The sequence below is a fragment of the Euleptes europaea genome, chromosome 18, assembly GCF_029931775.1.
Source record: "Euleptes europaea isolate rEulEur1 chromosome 18, rEulEur1.hap1, whole genome shotgun sequence".
Classification (NCBI taxonomy): Eukaryota; Metazoa; Chordata; class Lepidosauria; order Squamata; family Sphaerodactylidae; genus Euleptes; species Euleptes europaea.
The window spans coordinates 20943051-20962516 of NC_079329.1; the positions used below are offsets into that span (position 1 = coordinate 20943051).

The following is a 19466-nucleotide window of genomic DNA, read 5'->3' on the forward strand; positions in this document are numbered from 1 at the left end:
ACTGACCCTGCTTAGCTTCCAAGATCTGACAAGATCAGGCTAGCCTGGGCCATCCATGTCAGGACACCTACGTGTTATGCGTCATAAAAAAAATCTCTTGCAAATAAAACAGTTTTAACATGTGAGAAAGGCTTTCAGAGGAGGAGGTCCCAGGTCCAGTTGCTGCTGTTTTGAATTTTAAAAGGCGTCTTAGAGAGCAGGTAGCACAGCAAGAAGAACTTTTTCTACCTGGGACTTTGGAGACCTACTGCCATTTGGAAATGGACCACTGGTCTGACTCTTACCTAAACACTTCGTATGTTTCTATTGTGTTATTTAGATACTTATACCCCACTCCACAAAGGGGACCCAAAGTGCCTTATAACACTGTTCTCCCCTCCTCCGATGGATCCTCCCATTAGCAATCCCATCGGATCGGTTAGGCTGAGCAAGAGAGTGATTGGGCCAAGGTCACCCAGCAAGCTTCCACAGATGGTGAATCACCGCTACACCTTGCTGACTTTCATAGATACGTTCGTAATTTTAAAAAAGCAAGATTTCTGTTCCACAGAGAACTCCCATCTCTGGTAACCATCTGCCATGACCTCTGATCTACTGAGGTGGCATCTGAGAGTCTCCAGCGATGACTTTGCGGAACAAATAGGCTCATAGAACGTAAGAAGAGCCCTGCCGATCAGACTGGTGGTCCATCTTGCCCGGCCAACCAGAAACTCTGGAGAGCCAACAACTGGGCATAGAGTCCGAGGCCTTCCCCTGAAGTCACCTCCTGGCACCAGTATTCAGAGATTTAGTAGGCAGTCTTTGGATAACCCCTCCATAGGCTCTTTAGTGGTTTTTTAGATCAAGGATGACCGGTGTGTGTGTGTTGTATGATCTGTTCCCTCAAATGATAGTTGCCAGGTCCCTCTTTGCAGCCAGCGGGAGGTTTAGGGGTGGAGCCTGAAGAGGGTGGGGTTTGAGGAGGGGAGGGACTTCAATGTCATACAGTCCAATTGCCAAAGCGGCCATTTTCTCCAGGTGAACTGATCTCCATCGGCTGGAGATCAGTTGTAATAGCAGGAGATCTCCAGGTTGGCAAGCCTATCAAATGAGGACGAAAATGCATGAAAGGCAATCTTGGGCCCAGATCTAACTGGCTTTTCCCTCCACTGCAGCTGCCCGCGTAACTCTGGAGGGGAGAAGGAGAAGGATCCTCTGGCAAGCAATTTCCTTGAAGATTTAGGAAACTGCTCCCTGTCGCCATGAAGAAGCCCTCCAGGGTCATCCCCCCGCGGTCCCACAAAGCCAGCCAGAACCACTGACTCCACTTTGGTGGCCCCACCTGCAGATCATTCCCTCAAACATCCAGCAGAGGGTTCTGCTGCCCTCACCCTGCCGGATGGCAGATTGCATGCCCTGCTCCCAGCTGGTTGCTGCTCACGCGCGGACTTGGCTCACCAGGATTTTGGCGCTGGCTTCCCGCTACTCTCCTGCGTGGCACTGACCTGGACCGGTTGGCATCCTGGATTCAGCAGTACAGAAGCAACCTGACAGCCATATCCTGAACCAGTTGCTGACCAGGTGAGAGGGGTTTTGAGGGGCTCTGTTACTCAGGAATAGAAGAAAGTTTCCAGCTCCTCACCCGGAGAGTCTGCTGTTACTGGCCTGCTGTGTTCCTTTTCCTTTTTCCCTTCCTGGTGAGGAGGCGGGTGTTTCCCTGGTTCCCTTGAGGATCTGCTGGGCCTATAACCCTTCATCCTTTTCTGGAGAGCCAGCATTGTGTAGTGGTTAAGTGGTTCTCTAGAACCAAACCGGCTTACATTCACCTTCCCTTCCCCTACCCACAAAGACACCCTGTGAGCTAGGTGGGGTTGAGAAAGCTGTGACTAGCCCAAGGTCACCCAGCAGACTTCATGTGTAGGAGTGGGAAAACTAACCCGGTTCACCAGATTAGCCTCTGCCACTCATGTGGAGGAGTGGGGGATCAACCTTGGTTCTCCAGATTAGAGTCCACCGCTCCAGACCACCGCTCTTAACCACTACACCATGCTGGCTCTCAGGTGGGGAGTGGACATGTTCATGGAGGAGAGGGGTATTCATGGCTACTAGTCAAAATGGATACTAGTCATGATGCATCCCTATTCCCTACAGTATCAGAGGAGCATGCCTATGATATTCGGTGCTGTGGAACACAGGCAGGATGCTGCTGCTGCAGTCGTCTTGCTTGTGGGCTTCCTAGAGGCACCTGGTTGGCCACTGAGTGAACAGATTGCTGGACTTGATGGGCCTTGGTCAGATCCAGCAGGGCTTTTCTTACGTAATCTGCCTTCCCTTTAGGCACCATGTCTGGAGACTACGACGAAGAGAGGCACCGCAAAGCGATGGAGCTCCTTCAGGTGCTGTGCTCCAACACATGTGCTGCCCAGGAACGGGAGAAGTGTCAGGAACTGACCGGCCATGTGGGTCCCATCAATTCAGGTGAGGAGCCTGGAGGTAGTCGGTGGTAGGAGATGGCCCTGATCTAGAAAGAGGTGGAAGAGGAATAATGTCCTGCTCTCCAAAGTTGCTGAGGTCGTGGCTCAGCTGTTAAGTGTTTGCTTTGCATGCAGAAGGTCCCAGGTTCAGCTCCCAGCATCTCTAATTATTCCCAGCATCTCTAATTATTGAAGTACTTGAAGAGCTGTCACATAAAGGATGGTGTCGAGTTGTTTTCTGTTGCCCCAAAAGGTCGGACCAGAAACAACGGGTTGAAATTAAATCAAAAGAGTTTCCGTCTAGACATTAGAATTTTCTAACAGTTAGAGCGGTTCCTCAGTGGAACAGGCTTCCTCAGGAGGTGGTGAGCTCTCCTTCCCTGGAGGTTTTAAGCAGAGGTTATATGGCCATCTGTCAGCAATGCTGATTCTATAATTTTAAGCAGATGATGAGGGAATGCATCTTGGTCATCTTCTGGGCATGCAGTGGGGGTCACTTGGTGTGTGTGGGGGGGAGGTAGTTGTAAATTTCCTGCATTGTGCAGGGGGTTGGACTAGATGATCCTGGTGGACCCTTCCAGCTCTATGAGTCTATGATTTAATTTATTCAGGTAAGTCTATTCAAGCATACCTCGGAGATAGGCAGGATAATGCTGCTGCAGTCATCTTGCTTGTGGGCTTCCTAGAGGTACCTGGTTGGCCACTATGTGAACAGACTGCTGGATTGATAGGCCTTGGTCTGATACTCTGTTGAGAACAATTGGAAGGAGGGAAACATGTGCAAGAATCCTGGAGGGGAGATTTTGGGGGTGGGGGATTTCTAGATTGTCCCCCCTCCACATTCCTTATGAGTGTAGTTAAATTGTGGAACTCCTTGTCCCAGGATGTGGTGATGGCTGTCAACTTGGAAGGCTTTAAGAGGGGAGTGGACATGCTCATGGAGGAGAGGGCTTGATTCCCCACTCCTCCACATGAGCGGCGGAGGCTAATCTGGTGAACTGGATTTGTTTCCCCACTCCTCCACACAAAGCGGGCTGGTTGACTAGGGCTAGTCACACTTTCTCAGCCTCACCTACCTCACAAGATGTCTGTTGTGGGGAGGGGAAGGGAAGGTGATTGTAAGCTGGTTTGATTCTTCCTTAAGTGATAGAGAAAGTCGGCATATAAAAACCAACTCTTCTTCTCCTTGACTCCACAGACCAGAGAGAGAGAGAGAGTCCTGGACCTATTTTGTTTTAGCCCAGTCATTTCCCGATGCTCAGGCTTTACTACTCCAGCCCTGAGGTTCGTGAGAGCCAGTGTAGTGTAGTGGTTAAGAGTGGTGGTTTGGAGTGGTGGACTCAGATCTGGAGGACCGGGTTTGATTCCCCCCTCCTCTGCATGAGCGACAGACACTCATCTGGTAAACTGGATTTGTTCCCCACTCCTACACACGAAACCAGCGGGGTGACCTTGGGCTAGTCACACTCAGCCCCACCCATCTCACAGGGTGTCTGTTGTGGGAAGGGGGAGGGAAGGTGAATGTAAGCTGCTTTAATTTTCCCTTAAGTGGTAGAGAAAGTCAGTATATAAAAACCAACTCTTCTTCTTCTTCTAGGAGGGGAAGAGCCACGCACAAAGTCGCTTCACACCTTTTGCTTAAATAATTCAACAAAGTTTATTGATTTCAGAGAGAGTAGAAGAAAAGCAAACTCTCATGTCATCACAGGCAGTAAAAAAGAAAGTTTTTTTAAAAAACCAACAGCTAAATAGCTGTTCTAACTACCGGTACTTACGATGCAGAGCTGATCCCACTCACTCTTACTGCCAGTCCATGTAGCAAAAGACGAAAACCTGAAAGCTACCCTCTGTGAGAAAACCTCCCTTTTCCACTTAATGTGGCCAAATTTGGCACCATATGATGCTCATTCGTTTCAGCTGTTCCCAAAACCATCCCCGTTTCAATTCCCTAGGGCGTGAAACTCTCAAGGCCAGATAGCTTCTTTCTTATACACAAAAATCTCTGCCTGAGACCCTAGAGAGCTGCTGCCAGTCAGAGCAGACAAGACCAACCTTGATAGACCAGTGGTCTGACTCAGTAGGAGGCATCACGTGTGTTAACAAGGAAAACCCAAACCATGTACTATCTCAAGTCTCTCAAGAGAGCCAGCATGGTGTAGTGGTTAAGAACGGTGGTTTGGAGCGGTGGAGTCTGATCTGGAGAACCGGGTTTGATTCCCCGCTCCTCCACATGAGCGGCAGAGGCTAATCTGGTGAACTGGATTTGTTTCCCCACTCCTACACACAAAGCCAGCTGGGTGACCTTGGGCTAGTCACAGCTCTCTCAGCCCCACCTACCTCACAGGGTGTCTGTTGAGGGGAAGGGAAGGTGATTGTAAGCCGGTTTGATTCTCCCTTAAGTATCAGAGAAAGTCGGCATATAAAAACCAACTCTTCTTCTTCTTCCATGCTAGTGTGCAGGCAAAGAGTATTATCATGGCTCCTGTTGCCCCATAAATTGTGAAAAAAAGGTATTATTCTACAGGATCCTGCCAGTCTGAATTTTTATGGTATTCTAGAAAGGGAGATGTTTCTAGTCCTCACTGTTGGTGGGGACTACGTGCCAGGATATCTGTGGTAAATGGTTTGACTCTGCAACGAAAATGTATCAGTTCTTGCATTCAGGGTAGTTCAGGTCAGACCGTAATTCTGAAATAGGGGAATTTTCAGGGTACCAGGTTTATGCCAGAGAGGACCTCATGTCTGTGGGGTACAGCAGGATTGGGATGGAGCAGGAAGAAGAATTGGTTTTTATACCCTGCTTTCTCTACCTTTAAGGACTCTCAAAGCGGCTTACAATTGCCTTCCCTTCCACTCCCCACAACAAACACCTTGTGAGGTAGGTGGGGTTGACAGAGTTCTAAGAGAACTGTGCCTGGCCCAAGGTCACCCAGCAGGCTTCATGTAGAGGAGCTGGGGAAACAAACCCGGTTCTCCAGATAAGAGTCCGCCGCTCATGTGGAAGAGCGGCGAATCAAACCCAGAGCGGGGAATCAAATCTGGTTCTCCAGATTAGAGTCTGCCGCTCTTAACCACTACACCACGCTGGAGGGAGAGCTGCCATGTCTCAACAACGAAGGTGGGACACTGGAGCCTCTCTGTTTGTCCCTTCTAGAAATCTTGGTCAGTCTCCTGTCGGTGATCGTGACTTTCTGCGGGATCGTACTGCTGGGCGTCTCCCTCTTTGTCTCGTGGAAACTTTGCTGGATCCCTTGGCGGGATAAAGGCTCCTCTTCGCAGACCCAGCGCAAGGAGCACCTCCTCCACGCTCACCTCCACCATTCACCTTTTGGGGACCTCTTGGCCGAGCGGGTGGAGCTGGGGCCGGAGATGCCGGAGAGGTCCTACCTCGATATGGATTCCTACCCCGAGGCCAACCTCAAGGTCAGCCAGACCTCCCCCGACCTGCCCGTGGAAGGCCAGGTTACCACCAAGGAGGGCAACATGCCCAATGCCCACTCCCACCAGCAGGTTGCAAGCTTGGCACCCACGCCCAGGTGAGCGGGACGATGGGGGAACATCTGGTGTTTTGTTTTTTTCTAAATATGAATGCTCAGTTGTATGTGAAATGCAGGAGGTTGTTGTGCGGGGGTCCTGACCTGGGTGGCCCAGGCTACCCCAATCTCATTAGATCTTGGAAGCTAAGCAGGGTCAACCGTGGTTACTATTTGGATGGGAGACCACCAAGGAAGAGGAATCAACATGAAACCATCTAGACATTAGGAAGAATTTTCTAACAGTTCGAGCGGTTCCTCAGTGGAACAGGCTTCCTCGGGAGGTGGTAAGCTCTCCTTCCCTGGAGGTTTTTAAGAAGAGGTTAGATGGCCATCTGTCAGCAATGCTGATTCTGTGACCTTAGGCTTATGATAAGAGGGAGGGCATCTTGGCCATCTTCTGGTCACTAGGGGTGTGGAGTGGGGAGGTAGTTGTGAATTTCCTGCATTGTGCAGGGGGTTGGACTTGATGGCCCTGGTGGTCCCTTCCAACTCTATGATTCTATGATTCTATAATATCGATACAAGTGATTTGGGGAATAATATATAGTAAATTCCTGAGCCATGGGGTGACGTCACATCCCAGTGTTTACTAGGCAGACTGTGTTTACAGGGTGGTTCGCCATTACCTTCCCCAGTCATCTTCCCTTTACCCCCAGCAAGCTGGGTACTCATTTTACCCACCTCGGAAGGATGCAAGGCTGAGTCAACCAGAGCTGGCTGCCTGGAACCAACGTCTTATGCCATTTACCTGTGACAAAATAGCCCCATGTGCCTTTGTCATTGGCAATGGGATGCAGGCCATTTTCTACATAGGAGTGTAGAAAATTTGACCCATATCATTACTGACCCATGGGGTGACGTCACATCCCGACATTTACTAGGCAGACTATGTTGACGGGGTGGTTTGCCATTGCCTTCCCCAGTCATCACACTTTACTCCCAGCAAGCTCATTTTACCGACCTCGGAAGGATGGAAGGCTGAGTCAACCTTGAGCCAGCTACCTGGAACCGACTTCCGTCGAGATCGAACTCAGGTCATGAGCAGAGCTTGGACTGCAATACTGGGGAGGGGCCGTGGCTCAGTAGTAGAGCATCTGCTTGGCATGCAGAAAGTCCCAGGTTCAATCCCTGGTATCTCCAGTTAAACGAACCAGGCAAGTAGGTGATGTGAAAGACCTCTGTCTGAGACCTTGGAGAGCCGCTGCCAGTCTGAGTAGACAATACTGACTTTGATGGACCCAGGGTCTGATTCACTATAAGGCAGCTTCATGTGTTCATGGAAGGCTGAGTCAAACCTGAGCCAGCTACCTGGAACCGACTTCCGCCGGGATCGAACTCAGGTCATGAGCAGAGTTTGGACTGCAGTACTGCAGTTTACCACTCTGCACCACGGGGCTCAGGGCCAGATTAAAAGTAATTAAATAATGCCCATTTCGCTGTGGATGCAGGATTCCTCCCCTGCCTGGCCGGTCAGGGGATGGAGATGATTGCGCGAGAGACCGGTTTGACGTCTGTTCTCCCTGCAGGTACAATACACTGCCACGCCCCATGACCCAGCAGTTGAGCAGCCCGGACACTGGCGTCCACGTCGGGGAGGAGAAGGTGGAGCAGGTGACCAGCATCGGGCAGATCAAACCGGAGTTATACAAGCAGCGCTCGGGCGAGTCGGACTCCAAGAAAGGGGAGGCCGCGAGCTGTGGGCGGCTGAGTTTTGCCCTGCGCTACGCCTACAGCACGGAGCAGCTGGTGGTGAGGATCCTCCGGGGGGTGGACCTGCCCGCCAAAGACGCCAACGGCTTCTCCGACCCCTACGTGAAAATGTACCTGCTGCCCGACCGCAAGAAGAAATTCCAGACCAAGGTGCACCGCAAGACCCTGAACCCCGTCTTCAACGAGACTTTTAACTTCAACGTCCCCTTTGCCGAACTGCCCTCGCGGAAGCTGCACTTCAGCGTCTACGACTTCGACCGCTTCACCCGTCACGACCTCATTGGCCAGGTGGTGCTGGACAACCTGCTGGAGCTCGCCGAGCGGGAGTGCGATTCGCCCCTCTGGCGAGACATCATGGAGGCCAGCTCGGTGAGTGGAGGTTATACTGGGGTGGGGGGGAGGAACGGGATCGGTCTCTGGAGCGATCGCATCAAAGTCATGTCCGTCCAGCCCCATCGATCAGCCAGGCAATTAAGCCCTCTCTAGTTTGTCAACCCGACTCTGTAAACTTGACGTTTAAATCCACTGCAGTCAGCCCAGTCTGTCAATTAAACTGGCCCTACGAAGCCATTCAGCTTGATAATCATGACTACCCCAATCGCTCCAGAGGACCTAATTCATTACACCTTATTCTGCCCGCTTTATACAGAACCCAGATTTAAATTTCTTGGAGCATTTCTGAAGGGCCTAAATCTTTTTCCAGATCCAGAGAAGCTGCCCTTTCTGCTATCAGCCGCCAATCCTGATGTTTCCTTCAGAGCGTCACTCTTTGCTGTAGCAGCCAAGAAAATCCGAGCAAAAGTTATTTTTAATCTGGGAACAAATTTAATTACTAGCTTCTTGGGGGTCAGGCTGTTTTAAAGTTATTTCAATGTTCAGTTCAATTCAATACCTTTAATAGGCATAGTGCCCTGACCTGGATGGCCCAGGCTAGCCTGATCTCGTCAGATCTCATAAGCTAAGCAGGGCCAGCCCTGGTTATTATTTGGATGGGAGACCACCAAGGAAGACCAGGGTTGCTGTGCAGAGGAAGGCTCTGGCAAACCACCTCTGTTAGTCTCTTGCCATGAAAACCCCCAAAAGGGGTCACCATAAGTCGGCTGCGACTTGACGGCACTTTACACACACACAGACAATAGGCATAGTACAAAAGACAGCTCATACAGATTATCACGATCGAAAACAGATCACACAAATCCCTTATGAACAAACTAGGGCCCCTACAGAGTATACAATTAAGTATAAAATGTTATTTCATGTTATTTTAATGTTATTTTAATGTTTTGTATGATAGATTGTGATGGCCTTCAGCTACAAATAATGAACTTTATCATAATAATGCGGATTTTAGTTAAATACACAAATAGAGTATTATTTGATTAAGTGCTATGGGTATTTTAGTTATATTAGCGCTGTTTTAGTTGTTTTTTTAAATAATTTGTATCACCAGTATTTGGTTTTTTCAAAGTAATGATATATCTAGGTTTTTCCTTTTATTATAAGAATAAATGTTTCTAATTAGAAAAAAATAATGAACTTTATCACAGACTACCCCAGTGATTCTACAACTAGGGGCTAAGTCGAAATAGCAAAGCACTTCTTGCATACTCCGTGAAAAGAATCCCCTTTCTGTCAGTATATGGGAAGGGGGTCAGAAGTATGCACAGCACAGCTGTGCTCCTGTCCATAGCACCTCTTTGTGCTTCCCTCCCTGGTGTCATTCAGGAAATGCCACTTCTCATCTGGGGAAGGGCCATGGCTCAGTGATAGAGCAGCTGCATTGCATGCAGAAGAAGAAGACCTGGTTTTTATATGCCGACTTTCTCTACCACTTAAGGAAGAATCAAACCGACTTACCATCACCTTCCCTTCCCCTCCCCACAACAGACACCCGGTAGGTAGATGGGGCTGAGAGAGCTGTGACTAGTCCAAGGTCACCCAGCTGGCTTCGTGTGTAGGAGTGGGAAAACCAACCTGTTAGCCTCCATTGCTCATGTGGCGGAGTGGGGAATCAAACCCGGTTCTCCAGATTGGAGTCCACCGCTCCAAACCACCACTCTTAACCACTACACCACGCTGGCTCTCAGAAGGTCCCAGATTCAATCCCTAGCACGTCCAGTCAAAAAGGAGAAAGCAGCGGAGGTTGTGAAAGCCCGAGTCCCTAGAGCGCTGCTGCCAGCCAGAGTAGACAATACTGAGCTTGCAGAAAAGAGCAAGAGTCCAGTAGCACCTTAAAGACTAACAAAAATATTTTCTGGCAGGGTATGAGCTTTCGTGAGTCACAGCTCCCTTCTTCAGATACAGCTAGAATGTGAATCCATCTGTCTTTAAGTAGAGGAGAGTGAATTCAGACAAGCATTAGTATGTAAATGTTAACAGTATGTAAATGTGAATAGCAGGTGTGATGGGATTAGGTGTGGTATGCAGAAGAGTCTGTGATGTCCAGGGGAGAGATGGGTGTGGAAAAATCAGCATTGGTAATGAGACATGAATGCAAGGTCTTTATTCAGCCCAGGTAAATGCATTGTCTTTAGTTTGAATATCAATTGTTTCTCTTTCCAATCTCCCTTTGAAATTCCTTTTTAAGAGAACTGCTACTCTTAAATCTGCAACAGAATGTCCTGGAAGGTTGAAATGTCCTCCCACTGGTTTTTGAATATTGTGGATTCTGATGTCAGACTTATGTCCATTTAATCTTTGTCTAAGAGACTGACCTGTTTGTCCAATGCAGATTGTGGAAGGGCATTGCTGGTATGTGATGGCATAAATCACATTAGAAGATGAGCAGGAGTATGAACCTGAGATAGTATGGCTGACACTGGTGGGTCCAGAGATGATGTTCCTAGAATCTATATGAGGACAAAGTTGGCACAGCTTGTTAGTCTTTAAGGTGCTACTGGACTCTTGCTCTTTTCTACTACTGCAGACAGACTAACACGGCTACCCACTGTGAATACTGATCTTGACAGTCCAAAGGTCTGACTCAGTAGAAGCCAGCTTCATGTGTGTCTCCAGTCAGGGGGAGGTAATATGAAGGAGGATTCATTGCCCTCGAGGGCATTGTCACTTAGCTAGATCGGCTTGGTTACGTGACGAGGTCACAATTCCGGAGAAGGAAGATCCTGGTTGGTAAAATCAAGTATAACAAAATGGTATTGAAGCGGCAGAGCTGGGGGGGGGAGGGAGAGGGTCAAAAACTTATCTGTTGCCCCAGCAAAACCCGCCCCTTTTCATGCCAACACCGTTCTCTTGCAGACATTTTTTCAGGGCAGCATTTATAACGGACTGTTTAACATCAGAACAGAACAACCCAGTGATTTTAACTCAGTCCAGCGCTACAACACATCCCGATAATGCATAAAAAAGTCACAGTGTACCCGAGCAGTCAGCTCAACTTCCTAAATTGCCCTCAACGATAATGAGGCCTGGTTTCACACTGGGTTTGTCCAAGGGGATGAAAGACCTCCTGAAGATCTCGCTTTCCGTTCATCCTTTTATTTGCTGGAGCACATCTAATAATGAGCGTGAATTGCTGCAAGTCAGAACATTCCTCCACCTATCCTAGTATGGTCTGTCTGTCTAGTACATTTCTATTTCACCCTTCCTCCGAAAATTTCTGGGGGATGTACAAGCTTCTCCCTACCCCATTTATTTATTATTGATACGGCCATAGGTAAAAGGTAAAGGTCCCCTGTGCAAGCACCAGGTCCTTTCTGACCCATGGGGTGACGTCACATCCCGACGTTTACTAGGCAGACTTTGTTTTACGAGGTGGTTTGCCAGTGCCTTCCCCAGTCATCTTCCCTTTACCCCCAGCAAGCTGGGTCCTCATTTGACCGACCTCGGAAGGATGGAAGGCTGAGTCAATCTCGAGCCGGCTACCTGAAACCCACTTCCGTCGGGATCGAACTCAGGTCATGAGCAGAGCTTGGACTGCAGTACTGCAGCTTACCACTCTGCGCCACGGGGCTCCTGATATGGCCATAGACCAGCACAAATCACAGCAACATGCAAAATTAGTGAAAGAAATAATTATTATTTTTTAACTCCCACACGTAAATTGGCTTATACTCTAAGAGGAAATCAAGTTAAATGAAATAACAAATAAGGTTGTTAGAAAGTTCTGTAATATTTACAAATTCCAACGGTCAGCGTTTGTCGAATTTTATAGGCTGCCGCACAGAACTTCGCAGCGCATGCTGAATTCATCAATAAGTAACATATGAGCGTAAGCTGAGTCTGATTGACCAGGATACTTGCTCAGCAAGGGAACAATAAACTTAGAAGGAACCTCTTGATAAAAAGGGCAACAAAGCAAAACATGTTCTGTAATTTCAACCTGTGGTTTAGGGGACCTTTTTGCATCACCCATCCAAAACTGCAGATGGGAGTGCCAAGGTGGTGTAGGGGAGTGGACATTTTCGTGGAGGAGAAGGCTATTCATGGCTACCAGAGCCGGCATGGTGTAGTGGTTAAGAGTGGTGGTTTGGAGCGGCTGACTCTGATCTGGAGAACTGGGTGTCATTCCCTACTCCTACGCATGAGCGGCGGACGCTAATCTGGAGGACTGGGTTGGTTTCCCCACTCCTCCACATGAAGCCAGCTGGGTGACCTTGGACTAGTCACCGCTCTCTTAGAGCTCTCTCAGCCCCACCTACCTCACAGGGTGTCTGTCGTGGGGAGGGGAAGGGAAGGAGATTGTAAGCCGGATTGATTCTTCCTTAAGTGGTAGAGAAAGTTGGCATATAAAAACCAACTCTTCTTCTTCTTCCTTCTTCTACTTCCTTCTTCCTTCTTCTACTTCATTCTCCTCCTCCTCCTCCTCCTCCTTGAGACAGCTTAAAAGCTGCCTTGGCCCAAGTTGGATGATTGGTCTATCTAGCAGCCAACCTCTAGGGTCTCAGGGTTGCCTTGCAGCACCTGCCTGCCCGAGATCCTTAAACTGGAGATTGAATCCCCGGGACCTGGTGCCTGCAAGGTTATGTGTGCTTGGCCCCTGAGCCACAGTACACCGTCAAAGATATTGCTTGCTCGACAGCATGCCTGTTGAAGCATGACTGTGAGGTGGAGTATAGTGTTTGGGGAGGGCCTGTGGTTCAGTTTGTAGAATGCCTGCGTGGCATGCAGAAGGTCCCAGGTTCAATCCCCGGCATCTCCACTTAAAGGGACTAGGCAAGTAAGTGATGTGAAAGTCCTCTGTCTGAGACCTTGGAGAGCTGCTGCCGGTCTGAGTAGACAATACTGACTTCGATGGACCAAGGATCAGATTCGTTATGAGGCAGCTTTATGTGTTCATGTCTTTGGGGAGGAGGCGTGGCTCAGTGGTAGAGCATCTGCTTGGCATGCAGAAGGTCCCAGGTTCAATCCCCGGCATCTCCACTTAAAAAGACTAGGCAAGTAGGTGATGTGAAAGACCTCAGCCTGAGACCCTGGAGAGCCACTGCCAGTCTGAGTAGACAATACTGACTTCGATGGACCAAGGGTCTGATTCGGTATAAGGCAGCTTCGTGTGTTCATGTGTGAATGGGAAGAAGAGCTGGCAGGCGAAGCTATTGGGGAAGATGTGGGTGGGGTGGAGATGCTTCTGGCATCGGGGAGGGCGCAGGAAAGTGCCAAGAATTCCAGGGAGTTGTAGAGAGCTCCGTTTCCTCCTGCGCACCCACCCACCTGCGTACCTGTCGGCTTCTCCTTGCTCCCCTCCTCCCCTTGCCAGCCACTCTTTTCTTTTTCTGGAGCTCAAAGAGACGCCGTTGGCACGAATAGACTCTCTCTCTTTTTTTTTTTGGTCCCCTTCTGGGGAATATTTTTAGCTGGGTTTGCGATTCGTGAAACGGGCGGCTAATTAGGGCAGTCAGGTGTGCGGCGGTCGCTGGCCCCGGCCCTTCACGACACCTGGCAAGATCACCCTTCTCAACCTTGTGTTTCCTCCCCTGGCTGCGTCAGCCCTTCCGATGACTCCCTCCACCCCACCTGATCCGAACCTGTGGCCGCCTTCTCTCTCTCCCCCCACATCAAAGCCCTAAATTGAATGTAATTGTAATCGATCGTGATCTTATTATGGAGCTCCAGGAAATCAGCTGATTTTTTTTTCCGTTTTGGAGCGGTAGAACTGAAGAGGAATGTAAAGAAGACTGTAGATCTTTGCACTGGAAGCTCTGTCAGCGGGGTGGCCGGAATGGGGGAGGTGGAGGCTGACCCACTACCCAAGTAAAGCCAATTCCAGCCTCCTGTTGCCTCTAATAGCTCTAAAGTGGCAAAAGCCAGTGTAGTATAGTGGTCAGAGAGCCAGGTGGTGTAGTGGTTAAGAGCGGTGGACTTTGATCTGGAGAACCGGGTTTGGTTCCCCACTCCACCATGTGAGCGGCGGACGCTAATCTGGTGAACCAGGTTGGTTTCCCCACTCCTGCACACGAAGCCAGCTGGGTGACCTTGGGCTAGTCACAGCTCTCTTAGAACTCTCTCAGCCCCACCTACCTCACAGGGTGCCTGTTGCTGGGAGGGGAAGGGAAGGCGATTGTAAGCCGGTTTGATTCTTCCTTAAGTAGCAGAGGAAGTGCACGTATAAAAACCGACTCTTCTTCTTAGAGTATCAGTCTAGGGATCTGGGAGACTCGGGTTCAAATCCCCACTCTGTCATAGAAGCTCACTGGGTGACCTTGGGCAGGTCACTCTCTGTCTCGAGCTAACCTACCTTACCGGGTGGTTGTTGTGGGGACAAAATAGATGAAGGGGTATTGTAAGCTGCTTTGGGTTGGGAGAAAGGCAAGGTGTTAAGTTTCTAAACAAATAAATAATGGGGAGTGTTGAATCTCAAGAGGGTGTTGAGCTGGGCATGTCCAGGACCTGTGAGGTTGTATATGTCAGAGTTTAGCTCAAGTTTGTAAATAGTCATATTCTGTCACCAGTGGCAAATAAGGGTCTTCCCCCAGGTGATCAGACAGGGCAGCTTCTGAAAACCAAATGAGACTAACTGAGACAACATCTAACTATCACAGACCTGTAAGAACATAAGAAAAACCATGCTGGATCAGACCAAGGCTCATAAAGTCCAGCAGTCTGTTCGCAAAGTGGCCATCCAGGTGCCTCTAGGAAGCCCCCAAACAAGATGACTGCAGCAGCACCATCCTGCCTGTGTTCTCCAGCACCTAATATATTAGGCATGCTCCTCTGATCCTGGAGAGAATAGGTATGCAGTATGACTAGTATCCATTTTGACTAGTAGCCATGAATACCCCTCTCCCCCACGAACATGTCCACTCCCCTCTTAAAGCCTTCCAAGTTGGCGGCCATCACCACATCCTGGGGCAGGGAGTCCCACAATTGAACTATGCGCTGTGTGAAGAAATACTTCCTTTTATCAGTTTTGAATCTCTTACCCTCCAGCTTCAGCAGATGACCCTGTGTTCTGGTATTATGAGAAAATCTTCTGTGTAGGCAAGGGGGGTGCGAAATATGTCTTGTGGGGAAGCCGGTTTTCGAGGATGTGGTGTGCCAAACTGATTTATTTTGAGTCGCTTTTGGAACCGGTTTTCTAGCATCTCCTTTTGAGACTCCGTTTGAAGGGGCAAGGGGGATCCCTTGAATGTGCGTGTCTGGGCATACCAGTGACGAGCACATAGAGTCCCTGCTAGGGAATGGATTGGTCAAATACGCAAGCCATGCGTGTATGTTTCAATTTAATCTTTTAAAAGGAAGGGTTCGATCCAGCTGAAGATTCAAGCGCTTGTTTGCGGCATCGACCACAGGGGTAAAGCTCAGCATGCACAAACTCCCGTGTGCTAAATCCAATTGGACAAAAAAGAGAGACCCGATGTGGTTAGAGTGTCATATTAGGATCTGTGAAACCCAGGTTCAAATCCTTACTTTTTCATGGGAGCTTGATGGGTGATCATGAGCCTGTCGCTGGATAAAACGGACACGTAAAGAATGCTGTAAACTGTTTTGTTTTCCCATTGGGGAGAAACGTGGTGTGTGTGTGTTAAGTCGCATGTGCCGTCAAGTTGCATGAGATGATGAGAGGGAAGGCATCTTGGCCATCTATTGAGCATGGAGTAGGGGTTCACTGGGGTGTGGGGGGAGGTAGTTGTGAATTTCCTGCATTATGCAGGGGGTTGGACTAGATGACCCTGGTGATCCCTTCCAACTCTATGATTCTATGATTCCTCTTTTCCTGCTGCCTTCAACTTTTCCTAGCATTATTGTCTTTACAGTGACTCTTGTCTTCTCATAATGAGACCAAACGATGATAAATTCAGTTTAGCCATTTCAGCTTCTAGGGAGAGTTCAGGTCCAGAAAGATCTAAACAAATAAAATGATTAACTTTGGCTAGATTGTGCCTCGGGTTCCTAGCCCTCATGCCGTGTGTTTGAAAGAAGGGAGGGAGGAACGCCGGCATTGCGAACTACATTTTCCACAAGGCAGGGTTTCAGTGCCCCGCACAGCTCCGTGACTTGCAAAAGCAGGATAAAAATAGAAACGAAGGATTAACGGTGCTAAATATGGAACGTTTATGGCAGTTTCCTTCATTTAAATATTTTGATGTGCCGCGGAACAGGCATTGGCTGTTTGATTCGTTTAGAGAAGAGCGTACACAGGGCTTTGGTCGCAGGCCTCCGTCTGGAGATGAGACACACCTGTGGTTAAGAGTGGAGAGGGTTTTCACGAACAAGCAGGAAAGGAAATGGGAATTTTACCTTGGGTTCGACACTCCCTTGACCCACACTTTTCTGATCTGAATTCTCAAAATCATTTGCATGGTGGTTGTTTGCCCTGAAGAAAGTCCTGGAGTATCAGGAGTAAGTTTCTGTGCGGCAGAATCACCACCACAAACCCAGAGTACTTGAGTCCCTGCCCCTTGAAAACACTGCTTTGTAATTGCCTGTAGTATGCAAAGGGATGTGCTAAAAGGAATGACAGGTTTGCCCACTGGGAACAATGGGGGAGGCTGGAAGGCCCATTGAAGATCATGGGAGCCAGGATTGCCAATTGACTTGCATGGGCTCCATTGAAATACATTACAGCACAAAAACAGTTGCAAAGAAAATGCGGAATGGATTTTCCATTAAGGTCACTTGGCCCACATAGACTACTCTGGCACTGTCATTAAAATTATCACTTTGGCATTAAAATTATCATTACAACACTATATCAATTTATCAATATTTTAGGACCTTTTAAAAAAAATAAGAGGGGTGCTGCGTATTGCCTTTTGGAAGAGGCTATGTTGCCATCTCCATGCTTCGATTCCTTCCTCTGAGAAAGGCGAGAACGATGTGGCCTCCGTGCTTGCAAGGTGCCAGAAAATCCCTTTCCCTCCACTGTGGCGCAGTGTGCCCTTGAAATGCAGTTGACTGATACATGCGGTGTGTGTCAAACATGGCCTCTTCCGTGTGCATTGCTGTCAAGGTTAAAAGCTTAAGAACATAAGAAAAGCCCTGCTGGATCAGACCGAGGCCCCTCAAGTCCAGCAGTCTGTTCACACCATGGCCAACCACGTGCCTCTAGGAAGCCCACAAACAAGACGACCGCAGCAGCATTGTCCTGCCTGTGTTCCACAGCACCTAGTGTAATAGGCATGCTCCTCTGATACCAGGGACAATAGGTATGCATCATGACTAGTATCCATTTTGACTAGTAGCCATGGATAGCCCTCTCCTCCATGAACATGTCCACTCCCCTCTTAAAGCCTTCCAAGTTAACAGCCATCATCACATCCTGGGGCAGGGAGTTCCACAATTTAACTATGCGTTGTGTGAAGAAATGCTTCCTTTTATAAATTTTGAATATCTCCCCCTCCAGCTTCAGCAGATGACCCAGTGTTCTAGTATTATGAGAGAGGGAGAAAAGCTTCTTCCTGTCCACTATCTCCAAACCGTGCATAATTTTATAGACCTCTATCATGACTCCCCTTAACCACCTCCTTTCCAAGCTAAACAGCCCTGGGCGTCTTAACCGCTCTTCATAGGGCAGTTGCTCTAGTCCCCTAATCGTTTTGGTTGCTCTTTTCTGCACCTTCTCTGCAGAGAAGCTTGCTGGATGTCTTCATGGGCTAGTGGAGCCTTCTGCCCTGGCCCAAACTAGGATTGCCAACTGCCTGGAGAAAAAAAGTGTCCTGCCTCTTTAATTGGGTGTTATTTACCAGGTAATGTTAGTAACCACCCTGACATAGATGGCCCAGGCTAGCCTGATCTCGTCAAATCTCAGAAGCCAAGCAAGGTTGGCCCTGGTTAGGACGTGGATGGGAGACCACCAAGGAAGTCCAGTGTTGCTATACAAAGGGAGGCAATGGCAAACCTCCTGTGAACGTCTCTTGCCTTGACCTGGATGGCCCAGGCTAACCTGATCTCATCCGATCTCAGGAGCCAAGCAGTGTTGGCCATGGTTGGTACTTGGATGGGAGACCACCAAGGAATACCAGGGTTGCTGTGCAGAGGAAGGCACTGGCAAAACCACCTCTGTTAGTCTCTTGCCTTGAAAACCCTGCTGGGTTGCCATAAGTCGGCCGCGACTTGACAGTGCTTTACACATGCCATGTTAATAGCCTCCATGCCACAAAAAGCTTTGGCAGCCTATTTCCACATGTTCAAAGGGACAGGACATTTTTCTCTAGGCCTGCTGGCAGCCCGAGCCCAGACGGAGAGGATCAGTGGCCAAGCTCATGCTTTTTGCGGAAAAAGTCCAGAGTTCAATCCCTGGCATGTTCAGTTAAAAGGAGCAGGTAGTAAGTGTTGGAAAGAGCTCTGCTCTCTGCCAGTCAGAGTCAAGAATACCAGCCTTGATAGACCAAGGGTCTGACTCAGTGTAAGGTAGCTTCAGATGGTGAGGTGGGACTGTGGCTCAGTGTTGGAGTTCATGCAGAAGGTCCTGGCTTCAATCCCCGGCATCTTTAGTTAAATGGTAGCAGTTGATGAGACACGACCCTTTCCCCCCGGTATTTCTCTGACCAGTCCGAATGGATAACATTGAGGTGGATGGACTGATGGTCAGATTCGGTATAAGCAGGTTTGCAAAAATAAAATGAGGAGGAGCCAGGAGTACGTCTTCCTCTTTGAAGAGCAAACAGCCGCTCCAAGTTATAGATGGGCCCTAAAACCACCAGTTCTGTTCAGAGATTAAAAATAAAGCAGGCAGAACGAGCAACCTAAAGTTAGGGGCAGATAAAACATTTAAAAAAGGAGAGGAAGATCTGCTGGGAGAAGCCTAATAGATGCATCGTTTTTTTAAAAAAGTGCTTGAATGAAATAAGACAGGAATGCAGGAAACTACCTTCGATTAAGTCATTCAAAGTCAGTCTTGTCTACTCTGACTGGCAGCAGCTCTCTGGGGTGTCAGGCAGAGGTCTTTCCTAGCGACTACTACTTGATCCTTTCAGCTAGAGATGCCAAGGGTAGAAGCCTTCCGAGGAACATTTGATGACCCTTCTGACAGCTCTACGTGGACGCATGAAGCAGTCTTATCCTGAGTTGGACCCTTGGCCGACCAAGGTCAGCACTTACTATGACTGACAGTAGCGCTCCAGAGTCTCAGGCAGAGGTCTTTCCCATCACCTGCTACCCAGCTGGAGGCGTGAGGGATTGAATTTGGGGCCTTCCGCATGCAAAGATTATGCTCTACCACTGAGCCGTGGTTCCACCCTAGGGGTGAGAGTTGGGCGTCAATGATAAGGATCAGCAAGGGGGAAAGGGTGCAGGTTGGAGAACAGAGACAGCTGCTTGATCTCCATAAGAACATAAGAAAAGCCCTGCTGGATCACACCAAGGCCCATCA

General features: G+C 48.9%; 1 protein-coding gene across 1 annotated transcript in view; it reads left to right on the forward strand.

Moving 5' to 3' along the window:
- Positions 1 to 1433: 1433 nt before the first annotated feature.
- SYT3 (synaptotagmin 3) overlaps positions 1434 to 19466 on the forward strand; it is a 33373-nt gene continuing 15340 nt past the window's right edge. The window contains exons 1-4 of the mRNA XM_056863876.1: positions 1434 to 1560; positions 2317 to 2457; positions 5608 to 5989; positions 7516 to 8068. Coding sequence (XP_056719854.1) covers positions 2322 to 2457; positions 5608 to 5989; positions 7516 to 8068 — 1071 coding nt within the window. The 5' untranslated portion in view covers positions 1434 to 1560; positions 2317 to 2321. The remainder of the gene's footprint in view (positions 1561 to 2316; positions 2458 to 5607; positions 5990 to 7515; positions 8069 to 19466) is intronic.